A 21,316-nucleotide genomic window follows, 5' to 3' on the forward strand; every position below is an offset into this window, starting at 1 on the left:
TATGTTTGTGTTGTTGTTTTTGCACTGAATATATAAATGATCATTTAAATTAATTTTATATCTAAAATCACATTAGACTATAGCAACCCCTGCAATTGTTCACAGCAATCGGCAGTGTCGTAGAGTTTTCACTTTTCCATAGCTCTTTTTTTGTTTTTGCCTTGGGACTATATTCATTGGTTTTATCAATGGCATGTATTTTGCTGTGGACATTTTGTTAATTGCAGGGGTTGCTATAGTTGGGTTTTTTTACCTGCTTCCCACAGCCATAGTACCATCAGATAATTTGCTGGAGACTGGAATAATTTTGTGGAAATATTTTCAGGAGGTTCTAAATGTTTTCATAAAATTTTAAATGCCCTCTTCCCTCAAAAATATTACTTGGTTATTGAATGGCCCCTATGACTCTGAAAGCATCTGACCTTAAGGTAGTACTAAACCAAATAACTTCCAGCTGGGTCAAAGTTCAAACTGCACCCAACTTTTGATAGTGCAGTTAATACCACAAGTCCTGTGATTGGTGATAAATGTGTATTGGTTGTAAAAAAAAATTGTTTCATCTGGGCAATAAAATGTATGCAATTTTATTTTCATCTAGTATCGCTGTGTCAATTAGCCGTGTGCTTGAAACATGTATGGTATGGGGAAAAAAAGGTACTAAAATTTTGTGCGGAACAATGGTAGTCATAGACACTACCCGTTATCTCTAAAATGAGGAGCTTGACCCCAAATTTTTTTCGATTCGCTTTAAGGGTGAGGGGTGGTAGTATTTATAACTGGTGTTTATGTTGATTTATACGCTGCAGGTAGGAGTTTTAACCACATGTTACTATTACCATCTATGCATAAGTGTATGAGACGGGGGGGGGGGGGGGGCAGTGGGGAAACTGCCCCCCCCGTGCTGGAGCAAAACCTCCAATTTGGGCAACAATTATAGAGAGATTCAGGTAAAATTGATACCTTCTTACCATGCATTTCCATCATTCTACTCTCAAAATATGTAAATATGCGTAGTGATTCGTTTGCAACCCAATATAGCTGTTTGGCAGTAATGCTAATATGATTAAATGTTGTTATCCACATTCGTGCATTTTGATTTAATTCTGGCAAAAACCAGCCTGCCCCCCTACAAAAATGTGTATGGGATTTGATTTGGTGGTATACACCTGTAAGGATCGCCATGGTAATGTGCTGATGCCTTTGTGTGACATTTTATATCTGTTTTGAGATTTGTACCACATTAAATGTCAGGCTTTGTGCAGAGATACAATTTTGTCATTCAGATTTATATCTAAAATCAAGTATCTCATACGGGTTTTTTCGACCGGCGTCATGGCAGGCCATCGGTCTACAGGCTGGTAGGTACTGGGTTCGGATCCCAGTCGAGGCATGGGATTTTTAATCCAGATACCGACTCCAAACCCCGAGTGAGTGCTCCGCAAGGCTCAATGGGTAGGTGTAAACCACTTGCACCGACCAGTGATCCATAACTGGTTCAACAAAGGCCATGGTTTGTGCTATCCTGCCTGTGGGAAGTGCAAATAAAAGATCCCTTGCTGCTAATCGGAAGAGTAGCCCATGTAATGGCGACAGCGGGTTTCCTCTCAAAATCTGTGGTCCGTAACCATATGTCTGACGCCATATAACCGTAAATAAAATGTGTTGAGTGAGTCGTTAAATAAAACACTTCTTTCTTTCTTTCTCATACGGTTTTGAAAACTATTGCAATAACAAAACAAAAAGGCAAATAATATAAATTTTTATTAAAAATATTTATTATACTCATTTAAATATTTGATTTTCATGGAACATCAAAGTGAAGTGTTAGGATGCACTCCCACATCACCCACCCCTTGGATCTGCACCGTATATCTGTGATAAGCAAATTTTAGTCTTTAATTTCTGGTGCTACAAGAGGCGTGCCTCATGACCTGAGGATGTATGCCTCACAGCGAAAGGAGGAATGCCTCATCGTCAAGAGAAGAGTGTCTCCAGCTACGGCATGGATGTGTTTGGTAGTCTTACATGTATACATCCAAGAATAAGTTCTTAACTGCTATTGATAAACAATAGTATATATGAAGAAGAAGAAGGAAATGTGTTATTTAACGACGCATTCAATACATTTTTTTTTACGGATATATGGCGTCTGACATATGGTAAAGGACCACACAGGTATGGAGAGAGGAAACCCGCTGTCGGCACTTCACGGGCTACTCTTTTCGATTATCAGCAAGGGAACTTTTATATGCACCATCCCACAGACCGGGTAGTACATACCACGGCCTTTGATATACCAGTCGTGCACTGGCTGGAACGAGAAATATCCCAATGGGTCCACCAACGGGGATCGATCCCAGACCGACCACGCATCGAGTGGGCCCTTTACCACTGGGCTATGTCTTGCCCCTTAGTATATATGATGACAGGAGGTGAAATTGAATTTATTAAAGTTACAAGATCTACCGTAGTTTCAACCCGTGAAAATGGACGCGACGATTAGTTAATCAACAAACCTGTAACACATGGATTTAGTTACAATATAAAGTGACACAAAGAGTGTGACATTGAAATGGGGAAATACCCTTTAAACAATAGACTTGTGTCTTGGAGGTACATGCGTTTAAAAAAAGAAAGAAAAAAAAAGCATTTTGAGGTATTAGAAATACCAGGATGATGAGAAACTCTAAGTCGTACGGAAATGGATAATGTAAACAATAAAATCTTTAAAATGTTTTGATTTTAATAATGAAAAACGTCTCAAATAGTGATAAATATGCAGTAATGTTTAAAAATTAGGGTCTGTCACTTTTAAAAACAACCACGTTTCAATCTTTTATTTTTATCCATCCTTTATCAAAGAATGTTTTTCTAAAATGTAAGGTAAACCAAAAAACTGCTGGCTGAACTGTGAAATACTTTTCTTTTTTTTTAACATGAAAATTAGAAAATATGTTTGCTTAAAAAATATTGGCTGGATTTGTTTTTATTCTTTTGCAATCACAAGGGTTATCCAATCGTCTGTTGAAGAATATTGTCATGCAGTACTTAAATTTGTAGATAAGTCTTCATTTGACAACACTGAATTTTACATCTGGTGACATTCAAAAATCAAGTTCTTAATACCGTAGGCCTGTGCTATAGACTGGGAAAATTATACCATATAATCAATCATATGATCACTATGAACTGATGTGAAGTTTATTTCACTAGATTAGTATCATTGTTAAGTGTGATATACTCTTGTTATTCACAGATGTAACACCAAAGTCAACACAACTCTGTGCTGTCTATAGCCGTGCTTGCATTCCACCAGTTATTAGAATTGTCTCCCCTGTGATGTAGGAGGCATCATCGGAAGCGAGGAAGGAAACGATACCATCACACTCTTCAGGTGTTCCGATCCTGAAAAACAAATACTTCAAACTGTAGTACATGATAATAAAACTGTGATTTTCAATTCATTCATTCATTTCAACTTATTTGTGTGCTTATATCTAATAAAGGTTCGAGCACGCTGTCCTGGGAACACACCTCAACTGTCTGGGCTGTGTGTCCAGGACAGTGAGTTAGTGGTTAGTGGTTAAAACTCGCTCTGGGTGGGAGCTGGTACCAGGCTACGAACCCAGTACCTACCAACCTTATGTCTGATGGCTTAACCACGACACCACCGAGGCCGGTTTCAATTGATTTTCAATATACACAAGAAATACTTTATTGTATGCATTAATCAGGATTGGTTTCAAAACACATACACATAACTTTTCTATTTATTTACCTATTTATAAACAAGTACATCACATTCAGTAAAAATGTGTGTGAAAATGTATCCCAATGCTATAAAACCTGATATACCTCCACCTCTAAATCAGCAGTAAATAGTGCCCCCAATACCCCTCGCACTGCCGCCAAAAGGAAGTGCGAGTTAAACCTCAGTAAGGAAGATTCAGACGTTGAGGACACAGAGGACAGAGCCAACGAAATAGACAAAATCCACCCCGAGGTGCTATTAACCCACAGATTTGAGTTACTATCAAACACGCGCATACACAAAAAAAAAAACCCACAGGCACACAAACAAGCACCACACCCAGGCATTCGGCAGATATTAATCAAGGGGCAGAACCCAACACTCTACGAATACATCTTTTGGCAGAAAACAATAACGAACATGACAAGCACTACAGCCATTTTTAACCATAGACAAACAAACACCGGAGACACATTTATCAAAGGGGACGAATCCGCCCTCAAAGCACTAGGCAGCACCTTCCACATTTATACAAGCCCGAGCTCGGACACAATATCAGTGGTGCAGCTTGTACCAGTGTCCGCAGCGCCGGGCAAACAAACCATGTTTACAAATACAAGAACCGAGACACAAACCAAACCCGGCAAACCGGATCACAAACAGACGAAAGCAGCCAGTGCCACAATAGTACACAGCATAAAAAAACATCTTAAATTGCCTACAAAGAAAAGCTAAAAAAAAGTTGTTTTTTTCCTCTGGTCCACCAAACAAACCTCAGCTAAAACAACGGACCAACAAGAAGGCACCAAAGCTACGACGTCCGCCGCAGGAAAAAGGACGTCCAAAATTAAATAAGAAAAAGAAGAGAGGATCGGACTATTTAATAATAATTAAAAAAAAAGAGAGTAATTTCGACATAATCTTTTGAACGCAGATCTAAAAGTTTAAAGTCCGATCGATATGTCCACGTGAGTGGCCTCGTTAAGGCCGTTTGGGTGCACAGCTTATAGGGACGAGATGGGTTGCATCCCGTCAAGAAAACCCCTAGATTGAGTCGATAGACATTGAAGGTGTAGTGCTGTGCTGAAATACAGATCTTGAGAAGCCGGATCCGTCTGAACGAGAAAGAGTATCAGACTAGGGTATAGTCCAGTCGTCATGGGTTGGTATAGTGGTGCGGACGGGCCCGACTCCGGAGGATACGAGATGGTATCACTATAAAGCAAGGTAACGTCTAGAAAAAGAGTAGTAGGGGCAATTTGAAAAGCCAGCCCAACATCCAGAGCCAAACCCCCACCCCCACCGATAAGACCACCCCCCCCCCACCCCCACCAGTACTAACAAATGGCTTGCAAAGCTCCACCCACTACCAGCCCTAGCCACCTCACTCCAAACTTTGAAAGAGGACAACCCCAACCTCGAAATCAAAGAGGTAACAACCTGGACAAACGGGTACCTCTTAACAACAACCACCCGTCCCTGCGATCACCAAATCATAATTCAAGGGCGCAGATATTCCCTCCTCCCCTATGAAAAGAAACCAGTAAGTGCCACCACTGTCAACAGTGGGGGCACGGAGCTGCAAAATGCCGCCATTATAGAAACCCACCCACTTGCGGGTGCGGCCAAAATCATGCTAGAGCCTCCCTTAACTCACCTTGCACCAAGCCCATCCAATGCCCCAATTGCTTGGATAGGCACATGGCACACGACACTCGGTGCAACCACTATCAAAGGGCGATGCGCCAAATGAACCTCCTGGAAAAACATGAAAAAAACAAAATCCAACCAAAAATAACCAGAGATAATCTAGTCACAAAATCAATCACCTATGCGGAAAAAGTTAAAGCCACTGAGCAGACACAAGTCAGTGAAGTTAAAGCCTTAATAGAGAAACTAGCCATCGAAATCTCCACCATTAAAGCCGACATAAGACAAAAAAAAAAAAATAACTTTAAAATAATAAAACTAAATTAATTAAAAATAAAAATAATTAAAACAAAATAAAAATAAATAAAACTAACGGATAAAATCAATAACGATCAGGATAAATCATGGGAGATCCACCTCCACACGCCAGTAAACAAAGTACTCTGAAGCAAAATGGCCTTAGCGTTCTCCAATGGAACGCTAAAGGCCTCCACTCAATGGGACATGGTGCCGAACTCATTCAACTCATTAGCACCAACAACACCAAGCCAGATATTATATGCATACAAGAAACTTGGCTAGGAACTGGCTCAAAAAAATGTAATAATAAAATAACAACTAAAAAATTCAAAATCCCAGGCTATACAACTTACTATAAAAATAGAGAAAATAGCACTAGAGGTGGAATAGCCACACTCATTAAAAGTACCATCCCGCATAGCGAAATTAAATACGAAGCCTTAAATACCAATCTGGAAGTCCTAGGACTTACTGTATTAAATAAAAAGATGCCTATAGACGTCATCAATGTATATAGCCCACCGGGAGCAGCCCATAAACAGCTAACTATAAACGATTACAATAAACTTATTAAACCAAATAATAACCTAATCCTAGTAGGAGACTTCAACAGCCATTGCCCACTGTGGGGAGGTCAGCACTCCGACACACAAGGAGACATACTAGAAAACTTCATTAACATAAACAACCTAGTATGTCTCAACGATGGCAGCCCCACCTACAATCACGACCAACTAGCAACCTCATCTGCCATCGATCTTACCATAACCTCTAATAATATAGGGGCAAACGCCCAATGGGAGGTACTTGATACTCTAAATAGCGACCACCTACCCATACTAACCAACTATAAAAGTAATATAGAATATACCGAACAAGAAAAATTCTTACCATAATTCAAATTTAGTAAAGCCAACTGGGCAGGCTTTACAAGCGAATGCAGCCAAATTAAACTAGAAACTAATATAGATATCGATGAAGCGACCACTAAATTTACCAACGAAATAATTAAAATAGCGGAAAATAATATACCGAAAACCAAACAACCAACAAAAAATTCACCTGTCAGTTGGTGGACGGACGAAATTAAAACAAAATGCGGCTTCAGAAACAGGATGCGAAAACTCTTTAAAAAAAACAGGTAAACCAGAATACCACACTAAATATAAAATAGCAAAAAACGAAATAGGCAAACTAATCATTGATGCTAAACAGACCAGCTGGCAGACATTCTGTGTTGAAATTAATAACAGAACATCTATTAGAGAAATGTGGAAAAAAGTTCAAGCTATACAAGGACAACGCACGATCGCTACAGTCCTCCAAAAAAATAAAATAGCTACCACAAATAAACAAAAAGCAGATCTCCTAAGTCAAACATTTAGTAAAAACAGCAGCAACGAAAACTTCCCTAAATAATTCTTTGATAAACTTAAGAAAGATAACAACTTACCAACAAATGATACTATGATGGATAATCAACCTAACACGGATAATTTAGAATTTAATAAACCACTAACATTAATAGAACTAAAAGCGGCCATTAAAGCAAAAAAAAGCACTGCCACAGGGCCAGATCAAATCAGCTATACTCTACTAAAACATATGCCAGATGTAACCCTAGAGGTAGTGTTATCGCTCTATAACAGAATCTGGGAGGAGGGCCAAATGCCCACAGCATAGAAGCATGCAGAGTGTTTCAGCCTCCCAAAGGCGGGAAAAGACCACTCCCTCCCGGGGAGTTATAGACCGATAACACTCACATCGCACATCTGCAAAACGCTAGAAACTATTATCAATAAAAGACTAAATAACTACTTACTAGAGAATAAACTAATTACAAATGTACAAAGCGGATTTAGAACTAAGCACTCAACAATAGACCAGATAGTTAGACTCCAAAATAGCATAAATGACGCCTTCCGCAAATCCAACAAAGTATTAGCAATCTTTATAGATATTAAAAAAGCTTTCGATATGGTATGGCGCCAGGGACTACTCAATAAACTAAAAACTAACGGTATTAAAGGCAACATGTTCAACTTTATTAATAACTTTATTCACAACAGATCAATATCAGTCAGAGTAAATGGACATTACTCACATAAAACCGAAATAATCAATGGTATCCCACAAGGCTCGGTCCTATCACCAACCATATTCAATATATTTATCAACGACATAAATAAAGCACTCAATGCTAAAAGTAAAATTAAATCAACCACTCCACTAAATACAGCACTATTCGCCGATGACTGCGCCATTTGGCGCACAGGCAGAGTAATCAAAAATCTATTTAGCCTAATGCAAAACGATATGAATAAACTAAATAAGTGGGCCCAGGACTGGGGCATTAAACTATCGGAAAACAAAACAGTCTGTATGCTATTCAATAAAGTCAACTCAGCCGATAATCTCGAAATAACTTCAAACAATAAACCAATCTCAAGAGTCAAAAAATTTAAATTCCTAGGAGTCACGTTCGACTCAAAACTAAATGTCTGTCCCGGATTGGGCCCCTGGCCTCCAGAGACCGAACCCGGGGTGGACATGCTCGAAGCCTTAGTGGTATAGGAGCATGGGAAAGTCTTCACACACTCAAAACTAACTTTTAGTGACCATATACTCAGATGTCAGATAACCTATCAGTCTATACAGCAGAACTGACAGCGATCTATGAAGCCCTAATCTGGATTAAAACTAAACAATACTCTAAAAGCGTTATTTTTTCAGATAGTCTTAGCTCTATCCAATCACTTCAAACTAATAAATCTACCAGGCCAGATATCCTCACAGCCATCCACAATAAACTTCATGAACTAAACCAGCTTAATTTAACAGTAGTATTCGAATGGGTCCCAGCTCACGTAGGTATAATTGGCAATGAAATAGCTGACTATGGAGCCAAAACTGCACTTTCAATCACTAGTAAAATTACAGCACTACCTTTAGGAATATCAGAACTAATGTCAAAAGCAAGAAAACACTACATTAATCAATGGCAGGCCAACTGGGACCTAACAACCAATACATGGCACTATAACATCAAACCACTAGTCAACTCTATCAGACCTAAACAGTTAAACACTTATGTGGATAAAATAATTACTAAATTGCACATAGGTAAATCTTCGCACCTCAACAGCTGCTCTTTTACCAATAAAACTCCTGACTGCGAGTGTGGCACCCGAGAAGATATGAAACACTATCTCCTGGATTGCACGCTACACAACAGCCAGAGAAAACTAATGATAGAATCAATAATCGAAGCCAACCACAATAAACCAATTACACCTAACTTTTTACTTAACCCTGATAAATATCTAAAACATAAAACCTTCAAAGCAGTATATCAATTCGTCCAGTCCACCAAACCAAAACTATAAGTGCCACGTACTGCCCACCTTGCCAGCGTTCGGTCGACGCAGACCACCAACCCGACTGATCGCAGGCAGGATGGGAAACCGTAGCACACCCATCGGGCTCCTGACAGTCAAAATGTTAAAAACTAAAATTAGAAAATGATCACAACCACCCGCCTGTACGTCTCCCAGAGAGAAGAGCGACCTTCTGCACTCGACCGACATGCACTCCAATCTGGGGGACCAACGGAGGGAAGGTGGCGATCTATAATTAAGTAAAGTAATTAATACGCTGCTTAACTCGTGACACCCGTGACTCCCTGGATGGAACATCCACCCTACGCACCACGTATTCCAACCCGAGGAGAGAATGGTGAAACGACCACTAATTATCGCCTATTTTTTGCAGCACTCTCGTTGGTCCAATCCAGTCAATCACGGATCAAGAACCCCACTACACCTAACTGTAAATAAACTGCACGAATTTGTCTTTGCACCCGCACCATTTTTATTTTAATTTTTTTAATTTTTTATTACTGATGCATTCCATCCTAGCTAACTAAGGTAAGTCAGCTAGTGTTCCAGAAGCAGAGACATGCAGGAAAACCGATACCCAACTATCCAGATAGCCTGAAGGCAAATCAAGTAAGCCTACTAAAATCCTATATTTAGGGGGCGGGAATCAAAATTCTTCAAACTAAGTACCTAGATTGGTGCATATATGTATACAATTGCTACTTGCCAACATTAGTTTCGTTTTATTGCATTGGTAATAAAGTTAAGTATGCCAAGCACTAGGCTTTTTAAACCAATACCTACACTATAAGGGTTTAACCCTTTAATTAAATTAGACAGCTAGGCTAGTTTAACTTCCCCTCCGTCATTGTATTCAATGCTATACAAGGATGGAGGGGGATGGCTGGCCATGAATGACCGTTGAACTCACTAGAATAGGGACTTAAGACAATAGGTACAACCTTAAGACAAAACTAGGATTCACACACAGACTACACTCTCACTGCATCAGTACACAGGGTGCATTGACTAATGATAACAATGCACCCGCCCCCATTTAATGGCTCAGCACGTACTCTAATAAGGAACCGGACAAAAGAATACCGGTTCCGAGTACACAATTGCAATGCACCCGGGGGAAGCTGAACAAAAGAATATCGGCCTCCCCCACCCAAACCCCCAATACTTGCTGCTAATAATAACTTGGTATTTGGTGATGCCTCGACCAGAAGCGGTCAGGCCCTTTATAGGGAGACACCACAGCATCGTAGAGGTCTAAAATTAACGAGCTACTCTCGATTCACTAATATCAAAACCTATATTAGCTCGGCCATTTACCTTTCGACCGACCGTTAAAAATTGCGCCAAATTCCCTCGATCAAAATTGCGCACTATTTTCCTTTGACATTTAACTGCTCCATTCAAATTCCATAGCACCACCACCCGCCTGCTACCGATTTGATCGGGCTGCTGGTGCTTCCTTGCACCTGCCAGTGCAGGCGGTCCCTCCTCTCCCCTCCCCCCACCTTTCCTGCCATGGCGTGCGCTACAACAGCTTGTTCTGAATGTGCACACAAAACCCTATGACATGACATGACATGACATGACCTGTGGGGTACTGAATAGTGATGATTTAAGACGGGCAACTGCATAATACAGGTGCGCAATCTTTTACTTTTTGATTTAATCCTATAGGATATTTAAAATTCAATGGCTCCAAAAATGCCCCCTCCCACTGCCGATCCTGGTCGGGCTGCTGGTGCTCTCTTGCCAGCGCGGGCAGTCCCCTCCTCTCACCCACCACAGACCCTTTTCCTGTCCTGGACAGAGGCGCACGCTGGTCTCCTCCTCTCACCCACCACAGACCCTTTTCCTGTCCTGGACAGAGGCGCAGGCGGTCCCCTCCTCTCACCCACCACAGACCTTTTCCCTGTCCTGGACAGAGGCGCAGGCGGCCCCCTCCTCTCACCCACCACACACCCTTTTGCTGTCCTGGACAGAGGCGCAGGCGGTCCCCTTCTCTCACCCACCACAAACCCTTTTTCTGTCCTGGACGGTAACACATGCGTCCATGACAGGCATGCGCTACAACAGCTTGTTCCGAATGTGCACGTAAAACCCTATGACCTGACCTGACCAATAATATCATTAGAATGTGGGACAGGCCAAGTTAAAGGGACATACCCTAGTTTCAACCCGTGAAAATTAACACTTAGTTTAGTTAATCTACAAACCTATAACACATTTGGATAAAGTTACAATAAAATGAATCATAAGTTTGCGACTTTGAAATGGTGAAATACTCTCTAAAAATAGACTAAAACTTAACTCCATAAGTGTTACTTCTCAGACGCACGTGCGTTTTTAAAAATATGAGAAATGCATTTTGTGATATTAAAAACACCAGAATGACCAATAACACTTCGAATATACGGAATTGATCATCTAAACAATAAAATCTAAGTAAAGTATGATTTCAGTTATGAAAAACGGTTATAATAGTAAAAAATATGCGTTAGTGTTTAAAAACTAGGGTATGTCCCTTTAACTGTTCGAGGGTCTCAGGTTAGGTGGTAGCCAGGTATTTCTTTTATAAAATACGAGACATACAGCTGATTCTGTGGAAAACAAAAATTCAATTTACAATGAATATGACCATATGGAGTTTTTAGATTTGCTGGTGTTATTGTCTATGAAATACTGTATTTGTGTATTTGATACTGGCAAATGATTAATTTTTTACCTCGGGTTAATGCCATCAGCAAAAAAAGAGACATTTGTGCCCATCAAATAGACTGTAACGCCAGCAAATTTTAAAATGGAGGCAGGGATGTGTACAGGAATTTTAATCCGGGGGGGGGGGGGGGTCTAGACTGGCGAGCAGAGTTTATAGGAGGGTCTAGATGTGCTGCCCTGAAACTAGCCCGAGTACTCTGACTGTAAGAGAGCTAGACGGACATTTGGACATAAACACGCTCTCATTACAGTCAGAGACCAACCTATGTCTTTTTTTGGCAATTCCTGACTACCAGACGGTAGGCAACGAGTCCCGCTCTAATACCACAACAATCCTATGTTTGACGTCAAATACCTTTACATCAATCATTTTCGAGTTAAGTGATACAAAAAAATCCACATATTAATCACTAATACACTTACTACAGAAAGAAACCCGACAGCACCCACATTCAGCTACGCTTCGTGACACTCCGTCGCAACAATTGTAAAGCTCGGCGATCTATTTCGAGACGTAGACCACGTGATCGCGCACTGGGCGATTCCGCCTTGTGCAGCAGTTACAGGGGCCGTCTCATATCAAGCGAAGTTACAACATGGAAGAGTTGGCTAATGCCGTTTTGGATGAATTTGGATTTCATTACGTCATTAAACCAAAACAATTACACATTATTGATTCCATTTTGAATTTGAAGGATACATTTGGGTGTTATCGACAGGATACGGCAAAAGTATGTGCTACGTACTGCCTCCTCTTATGAAAGATAAAGTAAGTAGTAATTTAATTTGATTATTTTATGTTTTATGAATTAGTCATTAGTACAGTAGTAGAGTGTGTGTGGGTGTGTGTTTTTTTTCAACAATTACGTAACGCTCTTGAGGGGATGGGGTATCATAAGATGTATTCCGAGGCGTTAAGGGGAAGGATGGCAATGCTTGTTACTGCAAAATCAAAATTGAATCGGTGCATAGCTCATTCGATCTTTAAAACTTATCTTATAGTTGTTTTGCTATTCAGATCAAACTAAAAAATATTGAAATTTGTTTTGTTCAACGACACCACTAGAGTACATTGATTAATTAATCACTAGCTATTGGATGTCAAACATTTGGTAACTCTGATATGAGTATTGGAGAAGAAACCCGCTACATTAGCAATGGATCTTTTATATGTATTTTCCCACAGGCCACTGACCAGTTCTGGTGCATTAGTTGGAACGACAAAGAAATCAATTGGTTGAATGGATCCATCGAGGTTGTTCGATCCTGCGACGCGAACACTCAAACGACTGAGCTGAAACCCACTCCCTAAGAAATATGCGGAAATGACTCAAATGTGAAACTGTGGTGTAATATCTCATTAAAAAGCAAAAAGAAAAATAAAGAAGAAAAAGGCGGTAGGATACTAGTAAATTAAGTAATAAAAAGTTCAAATTTTGTTTTGGGTTGGTTGTAAGTATTCTGTTTGCTTAATAACTAATTTCATATGAACGATCGTTTTATCCAAGCAAATGTAAATCACATATATGTATGGTAGTTAATAATTATTGACAATGAATTAACCTACGTAGAACACAGCCCAATTGTTTTCAACAACTGAACAAAGACCGATTCTGTAACACAATACTCAATGATCAGTTGTAGACAGGAGTTCCGTCATAGTAGACAAGCTGACGCCTAGGGACCGATGGCGATGAGTTTCGCCGTATGCATGTATGGCCACAAATGACTGCCAGGTCCGATGTCGGGAATTAACCTGCTTATATCAGTTTGATGTTCAAGTACGCTACCACGATTTCTGATCAGGGCCACAAACTGTACTCAGAACGAGAGGGTGTGTGGGAGTTTTAAAAAAAGGTTTAGAACTTTTTTCAGCGTAGAATGTAGCCACAATTAATGAGATTACCCATCGATACGCATTGGCAGTTAACAGTACGACAATGATATTTGTCGCTGATTTACAAGTTCTTTTTTGACTGACGATTTGTTTATGAAAATAATAACCGCTTGATATGAGACGGCCCCTGTAACTGCTGCACAAGGCGGAATCGCCCAGTGCGCGATCACGTGGTCTACGTCTCGAAATAGATCGCCGAGCTTTGCAATTGTTGCGACGGAGTGTCACGAAGCGTAGCTGAATGTGGGTGCTGTCGGGTTTCTTTCTGTAGTAAGTGTATTAGTGATTAATATGTGGATTTTTTTGTATCACTTAACTCGAAAATGATTGATGTAAAGGTATTTGACGTCAAACATAGGATTGTTGTGGTATTAGAGCGGGACTCGTTGCCTACCGTCTGGTAGTCAGGAATTGCCAAAAAAAGACATAGGTTGGTCTCTGACTGTAATGAGAGCGTGTTTATGTCCAAATGTCCGTCTAGCTCTCTTACAGTCAGAGTACTCGGGCTACCCTGAAACTTGCTTGCCACATATAATAATCTAAATAACATTTATTTACTTTCACATAAAATGAAAATAAAAAAAAGTGGGAGGTGCAGGTTACGCTGTAATGGAAGTTTTCCAGGCTAGTGGCATGTGTTGGTTTACGCTGTTATCAATCGTCTGGGTTTCAAACTCACCTCTTCATCAGTACGGTACTTTCTGCCAGTTCCCGGGTCGTCTCATTCTTCCACAGCTGAAAGGAGAAAAGGGATTTAATTCTCAGCTCAAAGAAAAAAAAAGAAAGACATGTTTTATTTAACGACATACTCAACACATTTGATTTACGGTTATATAGCGTCAGACATATGGTTACGGACCACACAGATATTGAGAGAGGAAACCCGCTGTCACAACTTCATGGGCTACTCTTTTCAATTAGCAGCAAGGGATCTTTTATATGCACCATCCCACAGACAGGGTGGTGCACTGGCTGGAACGACAAATAGCCCAATGGGCCCACCGACTGGATCGATCCCACACCAACCGCGCGCTGTACCACTAGGCTACATCCCGCCCCTCCTCAATGAAAAAGGTTTTATTAACGACACCACTAGAGCACACTAGGATTAATTAATCACCGGATGTCAGATATTTAGTAATTGAGACAGGTAGTCTTCATAGGAAACCCGTTATATTTTTTCTTTATCATCACGGGATCATTTGTGTGCAGACAGGACAGCACATACCATAGTCTGATATACATGGGACATTGGTTGGAACAAGAAAACCAATGGGTCCAATGTGAAGGTTGGATCTTGCTGACATAACACAGCTCAATGATAGGACATTTGTATATTATATCAACTAGGAAACACTGGGCAAGATAGCACATACACAACTTTATGCTACACCACTCATAAAAAAAAGAAGAAGAATGAAATGTTTTATTTAACGACAAACTCAACACATTTTATTTACAGTTATATGGCGTAGGACATATGGTTAAGGACCACACAGATATTGAGGGAGGAAACCAGCTGTCGCCACTTCATGGGCTACTCTTTTCAATTACCAGCAAGAGATCTTTTATATGCATCATCCCACAGACAGGGTAGTACATACCACAGCCTTTGATATACCAGTGGTGGTGCACTGGCTGGAATGAGAAATAGCCCAATGGGCCCACCAACAGGGATAGATCCCACACTGACCGCGCATCGAGTGAGCGCCGTCTCACTTGGATACGTCCCGGCCCCATACCACTCATAAAGACTTGATCGGAATGGGAAACAAAACAATGGATTCTTTGATGGATATCACTGTACTAGTGGATTGTTAGTTGGGTTGCAGAATAAGAAGGTTTCTCACCGCTTCACTGAATTTGGTTTTGATGATTCCAGGAGCAATGACATTTATCCGAATGTTAAGATCTGCAAGGCTTGGAGCTAGTGCCTTTCTGAGTCCTATCAACGCAGTTTTACTCACTGAATATGCCCCTAATAACTTTTAATTTTTTTTAATAATAATTATATATATATATATATATATCACAATGCAATTGCAATTATTATAATCAAATTTAAATATTAATATAATAAAATATAAGACCAATAAAATATATGCAGTTAACTTTAACAGTCAACTAAGATCATATTTTATTAAATCAAAACTTATAAAACAATTTTTTAAAAGAGCCCAAAATTTTATATTTAAAGTATTTTCACTTGCATTTCTTTTCTTCTTCTTTTTATTAATTACTTCAGTACTTACTTGATTTTTTTGGATGTAACAATTGCAATATTTTTCATTATCTTAATAATCTTATGTTTTATTTTATTTAATTTAATGATCAATAGTTTTTATATTCAATTGTATTAATAAATAGTAATTGTAGCCATTAACAAACTAAATTACAGTGTAAATTAATAACCATTCGCTAATGAAACAAAAATAAATATAATGTGCATCTATTGTAAACGAATTTGGCAAAAATATTTCAAAACAAAAGTGTCAAATGTCTATTGCTACAGGTTTCCATATAAAAGTTACACATACCTGTTTTTACAAAGTATAATGCTGTTGTAAATAAACTTTGCAGACATCAAGTCAAAATCACTTACATGCATCGGGGCATAGGCTGCAATCGAACTGATCAGTATAACTGACCCAGATCTGGAAGGTAAACAGTTTTTATAATAACCTGCTGTTGACAAAAGTAGATCATGGTGGCCTATATTTCATGTCCGAATATAGTTAGGAACAAAATAGAATGAAAAGGGTGAGCGGGAAGAGGATGCAAGGGATTTGATATGGGGAGCAGGACCTCCACGTGTCCAAAAATATTGGACTCGGAGTACTCAAGGGTCAAACTCGACTAGGACCAGAGTACCCGACACTTACACTAGATGATGAGATTAAGGAATAAAGTTAAATAGCACCATGCATCTTAATTTCAGCGCTGAAGTTGGAGGGGTAAGAATGAAATACTTAAAGGGAATATTACTATTAAACCAGACAGCGGACCAGTCTACTCGCATGTAATACATGTGGCTAATAAGATCTATTAAAGACACAGACCCTAGTTTCAACCCGTAACAAATGAACACTAGGTTTAGTTAATCTACAAACCTTTACCTCATTTGAATAAAGTTACAACAGAGTGAAAGAAGAGGGTGTGACGTTAAAACCAGAAAATATACTTTAAAATAGACTAGAACTCTAATCAATAACCGCTACTTCTTAGAAACGTTTTTAAAAATATGAAAAATGCATTTTGTGGTATTAGAAACACCAGGATGACCAGACACACTTCGGAAATTGATAATCTAAACAATAAAATATAAGTGATGTTTGATTTCAGTGATAATCATAAACGGCTCTAATAGTGAAAAATATGCTGTAGTGTTTAAAAACTAGAGTATGTCCTTTTAAAATATTTGAAATATAAAGCATGATATCGATAAATGCATTTGGGATTCAGTTTTTTTTTAAATTATCAATTTTGCCAAATGTGTTTCTGGTCATCTTGGTGTTTGTAGTAGTTAAAAAAGAAATGGGGAAAATACCTTTTTAATAGACCAGCCTCGGTGGCGCAGTGGTTAAGCCATCGGACTACAGACTGGTAGGTACAGGGTTCGCTTCCCTGTACTGGCTCCCACCCAGAGCGAGTTCTTAAGCGCTCAATGGGTAGATGTAAGACCACTACACCCTCTTCTTTCTCACTAACCACTAACAATTAACAACTAACCCACTGTCCTGGACAGTCAACCCAGATACCTGAGGTGTGTCCCCAGGATAGTGTGCTTGAAGCTTAATTGGATATAAGCACGAAAATGAAGTTGAAACAAACTTTTAAACAATAGACAAGTAGCAAGGGATCTTGTATATGCACAATCCCACAGACAGGATAGCACATACCACGGCCTTTAAAATGCCAGTCGTGGTGCACTAGCTGGAACGAGAAATAGCTCAATGGGCTCACCGACGGGGGACGATCCTAGACCGATAGCGCACCAGGCAAACGCTTTACCCCTGGGCTACGTCCTGCCCCTTCAATGGTAGGATAACCCAGTGAGTTCACTGAGAGGAATCGATCCCTTGACCACTCGTACCTCAAGCAAACATTATACCCACGGAACTATGTCCAAGTTCTCAGACATTGTTACAAAGACAGAACAGCTGTATTATTGCTATTACCCTCTCGCCTCCATGTGAGGAACAACTTCTTTACATAACAAGAACGAGCTTTTCACATTGATCTCAAATATCTGGAAAATTAATAACACATAATGGCTGCAAGCATTCAAAACAATTCAAGTGGGAAATAATAAAATATCTTTTTCAAAATGAAGAAATAAATAAAAGTAAATATATGTTTCAGAAAGTTCATCCATTTGTATATCTCTCCATTCATCATTCATCTTTCCTTCCTTCCTTCCATCCATCGATCGATCTTTTCCATTCATCCATACATCCTATTTCCGGGCTGGTAGGTACAGGGTTCGCAGCTCGTTACAGGCTCCCACCCAGAACGAGTTTTAATGACTCAATGGGTGGGGGTGGGAGGAGGTGGGACATAGCCCAATGGTAAAGCGTTTGATTGATGCACGGTTGGTCTAAGATCGATCCCTGTCGGTGGACCCATTGGGCTATTTCTTGTTCCAGCCAGTGCTCCACAACTGGTGTAACAAAGGCCGTGGTATGCACTATCCTGTCTGTGGGATGGTGCATATAAAAGATCCCTTGATGCTCATCGAAAAGAGTGGCGATAGCGGGTTTCCTCTCTCAATATCTGTGTGTTCCTTAGCCATATGTCTGACGCCATAAAACCGTAAATAAAATGTGTTGAGTGTCATTAAATAAAACATTTCCTCCTTCTTCTATGGGTAGGTGTAAGACCATTACACCCTCTTCTCTCTCACTAACCACTTACAATTCTCCCACTGTCCTGGAAAGAAAGCCCAGATTGCTGAGGTGTGTGCCCAGGACAGTGTGCTTGCATCCTAATTGGATATAAGCATGAAAATAAGTTGAAATGAAATGACATCCAGCAGCTGGTGATGGATTGGTCAGTGTGTTCTATGGTGGTGTTCTAACTCTTTTACTCGGGATTGTTCCGTATTTTTCATACAGAATTGGATTTGCGGCTGCAAGAAGACTGGCACAAGATGGCGCTAAGGTGATGATTAGCAGCAGGAAGCAGAAAAACGTTCACGCGGCCGTTAGGAAACTGAAAGACGAACATCTGAACGTAGCTGGTGTGACGTGTCAGTGGGGCATGCGGAGGACAGATCAAACTTATTTAAAGAGGTGCTTTCTCATTTATACATAGCGGCCATTGGACATACGGCTGGTAGGTACAGGGTTCACATCCTGTTACCGGCTCCCACCCAGAGCGAGTTTTAACAACTCAATGGGTAGGTGTAAGATCACTATATCCTCTTCTCTCTCACTAATCACTAACACACTATCAACTAACCCACTGTCCTGGACAGACAGCCCAGATACCTGAGGGATGTGCCCAGGACAGCATGCATGAACCTTAATTGGATATAAGCACGAAAATAAAATTGAAATGAAAAATGATTTATGCATTGATAATACAGGATACTTGCTTGATTGATTGATTCAAAACTAGCACTGCACTTAACTTTCATAATACATTTATAAGAAAGATGCTTGTGTTATTTTCTGTTCCAATTAGTGTACCATAACTGGTATGCAAACATATTTTGGTATGTGCTGTCCTGTGTGAGAAGTTATGTACAGACTTTAGGTTTTGAGGGGCTTCAGTGCAGTTGTACCCCTAAATTCTATTTGAGCAGTGTGAAATATTGCGCCCCTTGTTTGAACAAGTAGCACACTAACTTTGATTATTTTAAGCAGTGTGAGTTTTCTGTATGTATAAAATATTTCATGTTGCTACTCAGTAAGAATAATCAAAGTAGTGTAATATTAAACCATTAACATGACCAAGTTAAAATCCCTTCGTTAGACATAAAAAAGTATCATCAAATCAGGGGCGTAGGCTGGGGAGGGGGGGGGGATTCGGGGGGTTTGGACTAACCACCCACCAGCTGAAGCAAATGGTCCGCTTTCAGAACTAAAACATACAGGTTTATACATAGGGAGTTTTTGTTGGTGCAAAAACAAAATAGAAAAAGGGTCCACTTGGTTCATATTCGGGGAAATTGGGGGAAAAAATTAAAGAGGGGGGGGGGGGCTACTTGAACATGTTATGGGGAAATAGGTCCACTTTGGATCTACCTATGTAATCATTCATTGTACTTCTTACTATGAAAACAATTCCTGGCTATAATCACAGGCTATGTCCACAGTAAGCGTGTTTGAACCCTCTGGATATATACATGTTATATATGTACAGTGTACCCTCGATTTATTGCCCCCTGATTTAACGCCAACCTCGCATACCGCCAACTTTCTTTAAAGAACGTTTTCATTCATGTTTATTTCCCTCGATATAACGCCACCCTCGGTATTCGCCATCCGCCAACGTTTTTGAACCGAACTCCATTTAGCCATTATAATTCCCTCGATTTTGCCGCCAATGGTCTGGTCACAAAGTTGATTATAGTGACATAATTACTAGCGATCTGTTGATTGGGGAAATCCTAAAACCGTTGTACACTGGCAGTACATACTGAATCTGTTTTTGTTTATTGTGTAGCAATTAACGGATGTAAGTGCTAGAATTGTTTAGGCAGGCGCGGTGTTTATGTCCAATCAACACTCGGTATAGAAAGAACAGCCACTAGAAAGAGGGGTGCATTAGATTCATTATTTCACATTCCCAGTTTGGAGCTCCACGCGGTAAGACGTGTTTGTTTCGCGTATGCACACTGCACGTGCTTTCGTGTTCTCGACTTGGGGGTCCTTCATTTCGTTGTTTTTGTCAGCGAAATGAAGTTTTCTACTGGGATGTATGCGGCCATTGGAACTGATTGAACGCTGGAACGCTTCTCGTTTCGACAGCCTGCACCACCAGGTTGGATTCTGTTTTTAGCGAGATTCCTTGCCTCCACGTCATTTCTCCATCTGACTGTCGACTAGGTTTTTTTCGTGACTCGTATGACGGCCATTCTGCAGAACGCCACGGATGTTCGCGTTTAGTCTCTACATGTCCGAGCCTGTCCTAGCAGCACTGGAAGATTGAACGCCCCACTCTAAGAAGAAATAGGAAGCGGAGTCGGCCCCTACTACTCTTTTTCTAGACTTTATCTTGCTTTATAGTGATACCATCTCGTATCCTCCGGAGTCGGGCCCGTCCGCACCACTATACCAAACCATGACGACTGGACTATACCCTAGTCTGATACTCTCTCTCGTTCAGACAGATCTGGCTTCTCAAGATCTGTATTTCAGCACAGCACTACACCTTCAACGTCTATCGACTGTCAATCTAGGGATTTTCTTGACGGGATGCAACCCATCTCGTCCCTTTAAGCTGTGCACCCAAACGGCCTTAACGAGGCCACTCGCGTGGACATATCGATCGGACTTTAAACTTTTAGATCTGCGTTCAAAATTTTATGTCGAAATTACTTCTTTTAAAAAAAATTTTTATTAAATAGTCCGATCCTCTCTTCTCTTATTTAGTTTTGAA

At 40.1% G+C, this 21,316-nt stretch overlaps 1 protein-coding gene across 1 annotated transcript in view; it reads right to left on the reverse strand.

The window, feature by feature from the left end:
• Positions 1–2,765: 2,765 nt before the first annotated feature.
• The window catches only part of LOC121388162 (dehydrogenase/reductase SDR family member 4-like), a 75,278-nt gene continuing 56,727 nt past the window's right edge, over positions 2,766–21,316 (reverse strand). The window contains exons 6-10 of the mRNA XM_041519401.1: positions 17,890–17,960; positions 16,314–16,365; positions 15,562–15,696; positions 14,391–14,446; positions 2,766–3,405 (exon numbers count right to left, since the gene is read on the reverse strand). Coding sequence (XP_041375335.1) covers positions 3,291–3,405; positions 14,391–14,446; positions 15,562–15,696; positions 16,314–16,365; positions 17,890–17,960 — 429 coding nt within the window. The 3' untranslated portion in view covers positions 2,766–3,290. The remainder of the gene's footprint in view (positions 3,406–14,390; positions 14,447–15,561; positions 15,697–16,313; positions 16,366–17,889; positions 17,961–21,316) is intronic.

The sequence above is a fragment of the Gigantopelta aegis genome, chromosome 14 (assembly GCF_016097555.1).
Source record: "Gigantopelta aegis isolate Gae_Host chromosome 14, Gae_host_genome, whole genome shotgun sequence".
NCBI classification, from domain to species: domain Eukaryota; kingdom Metazoa; phylum Mollusca; class Gastropoda; order Neomphalida; family Peltospiridae; genus Gigantopelta; species Gigantopelta aegis.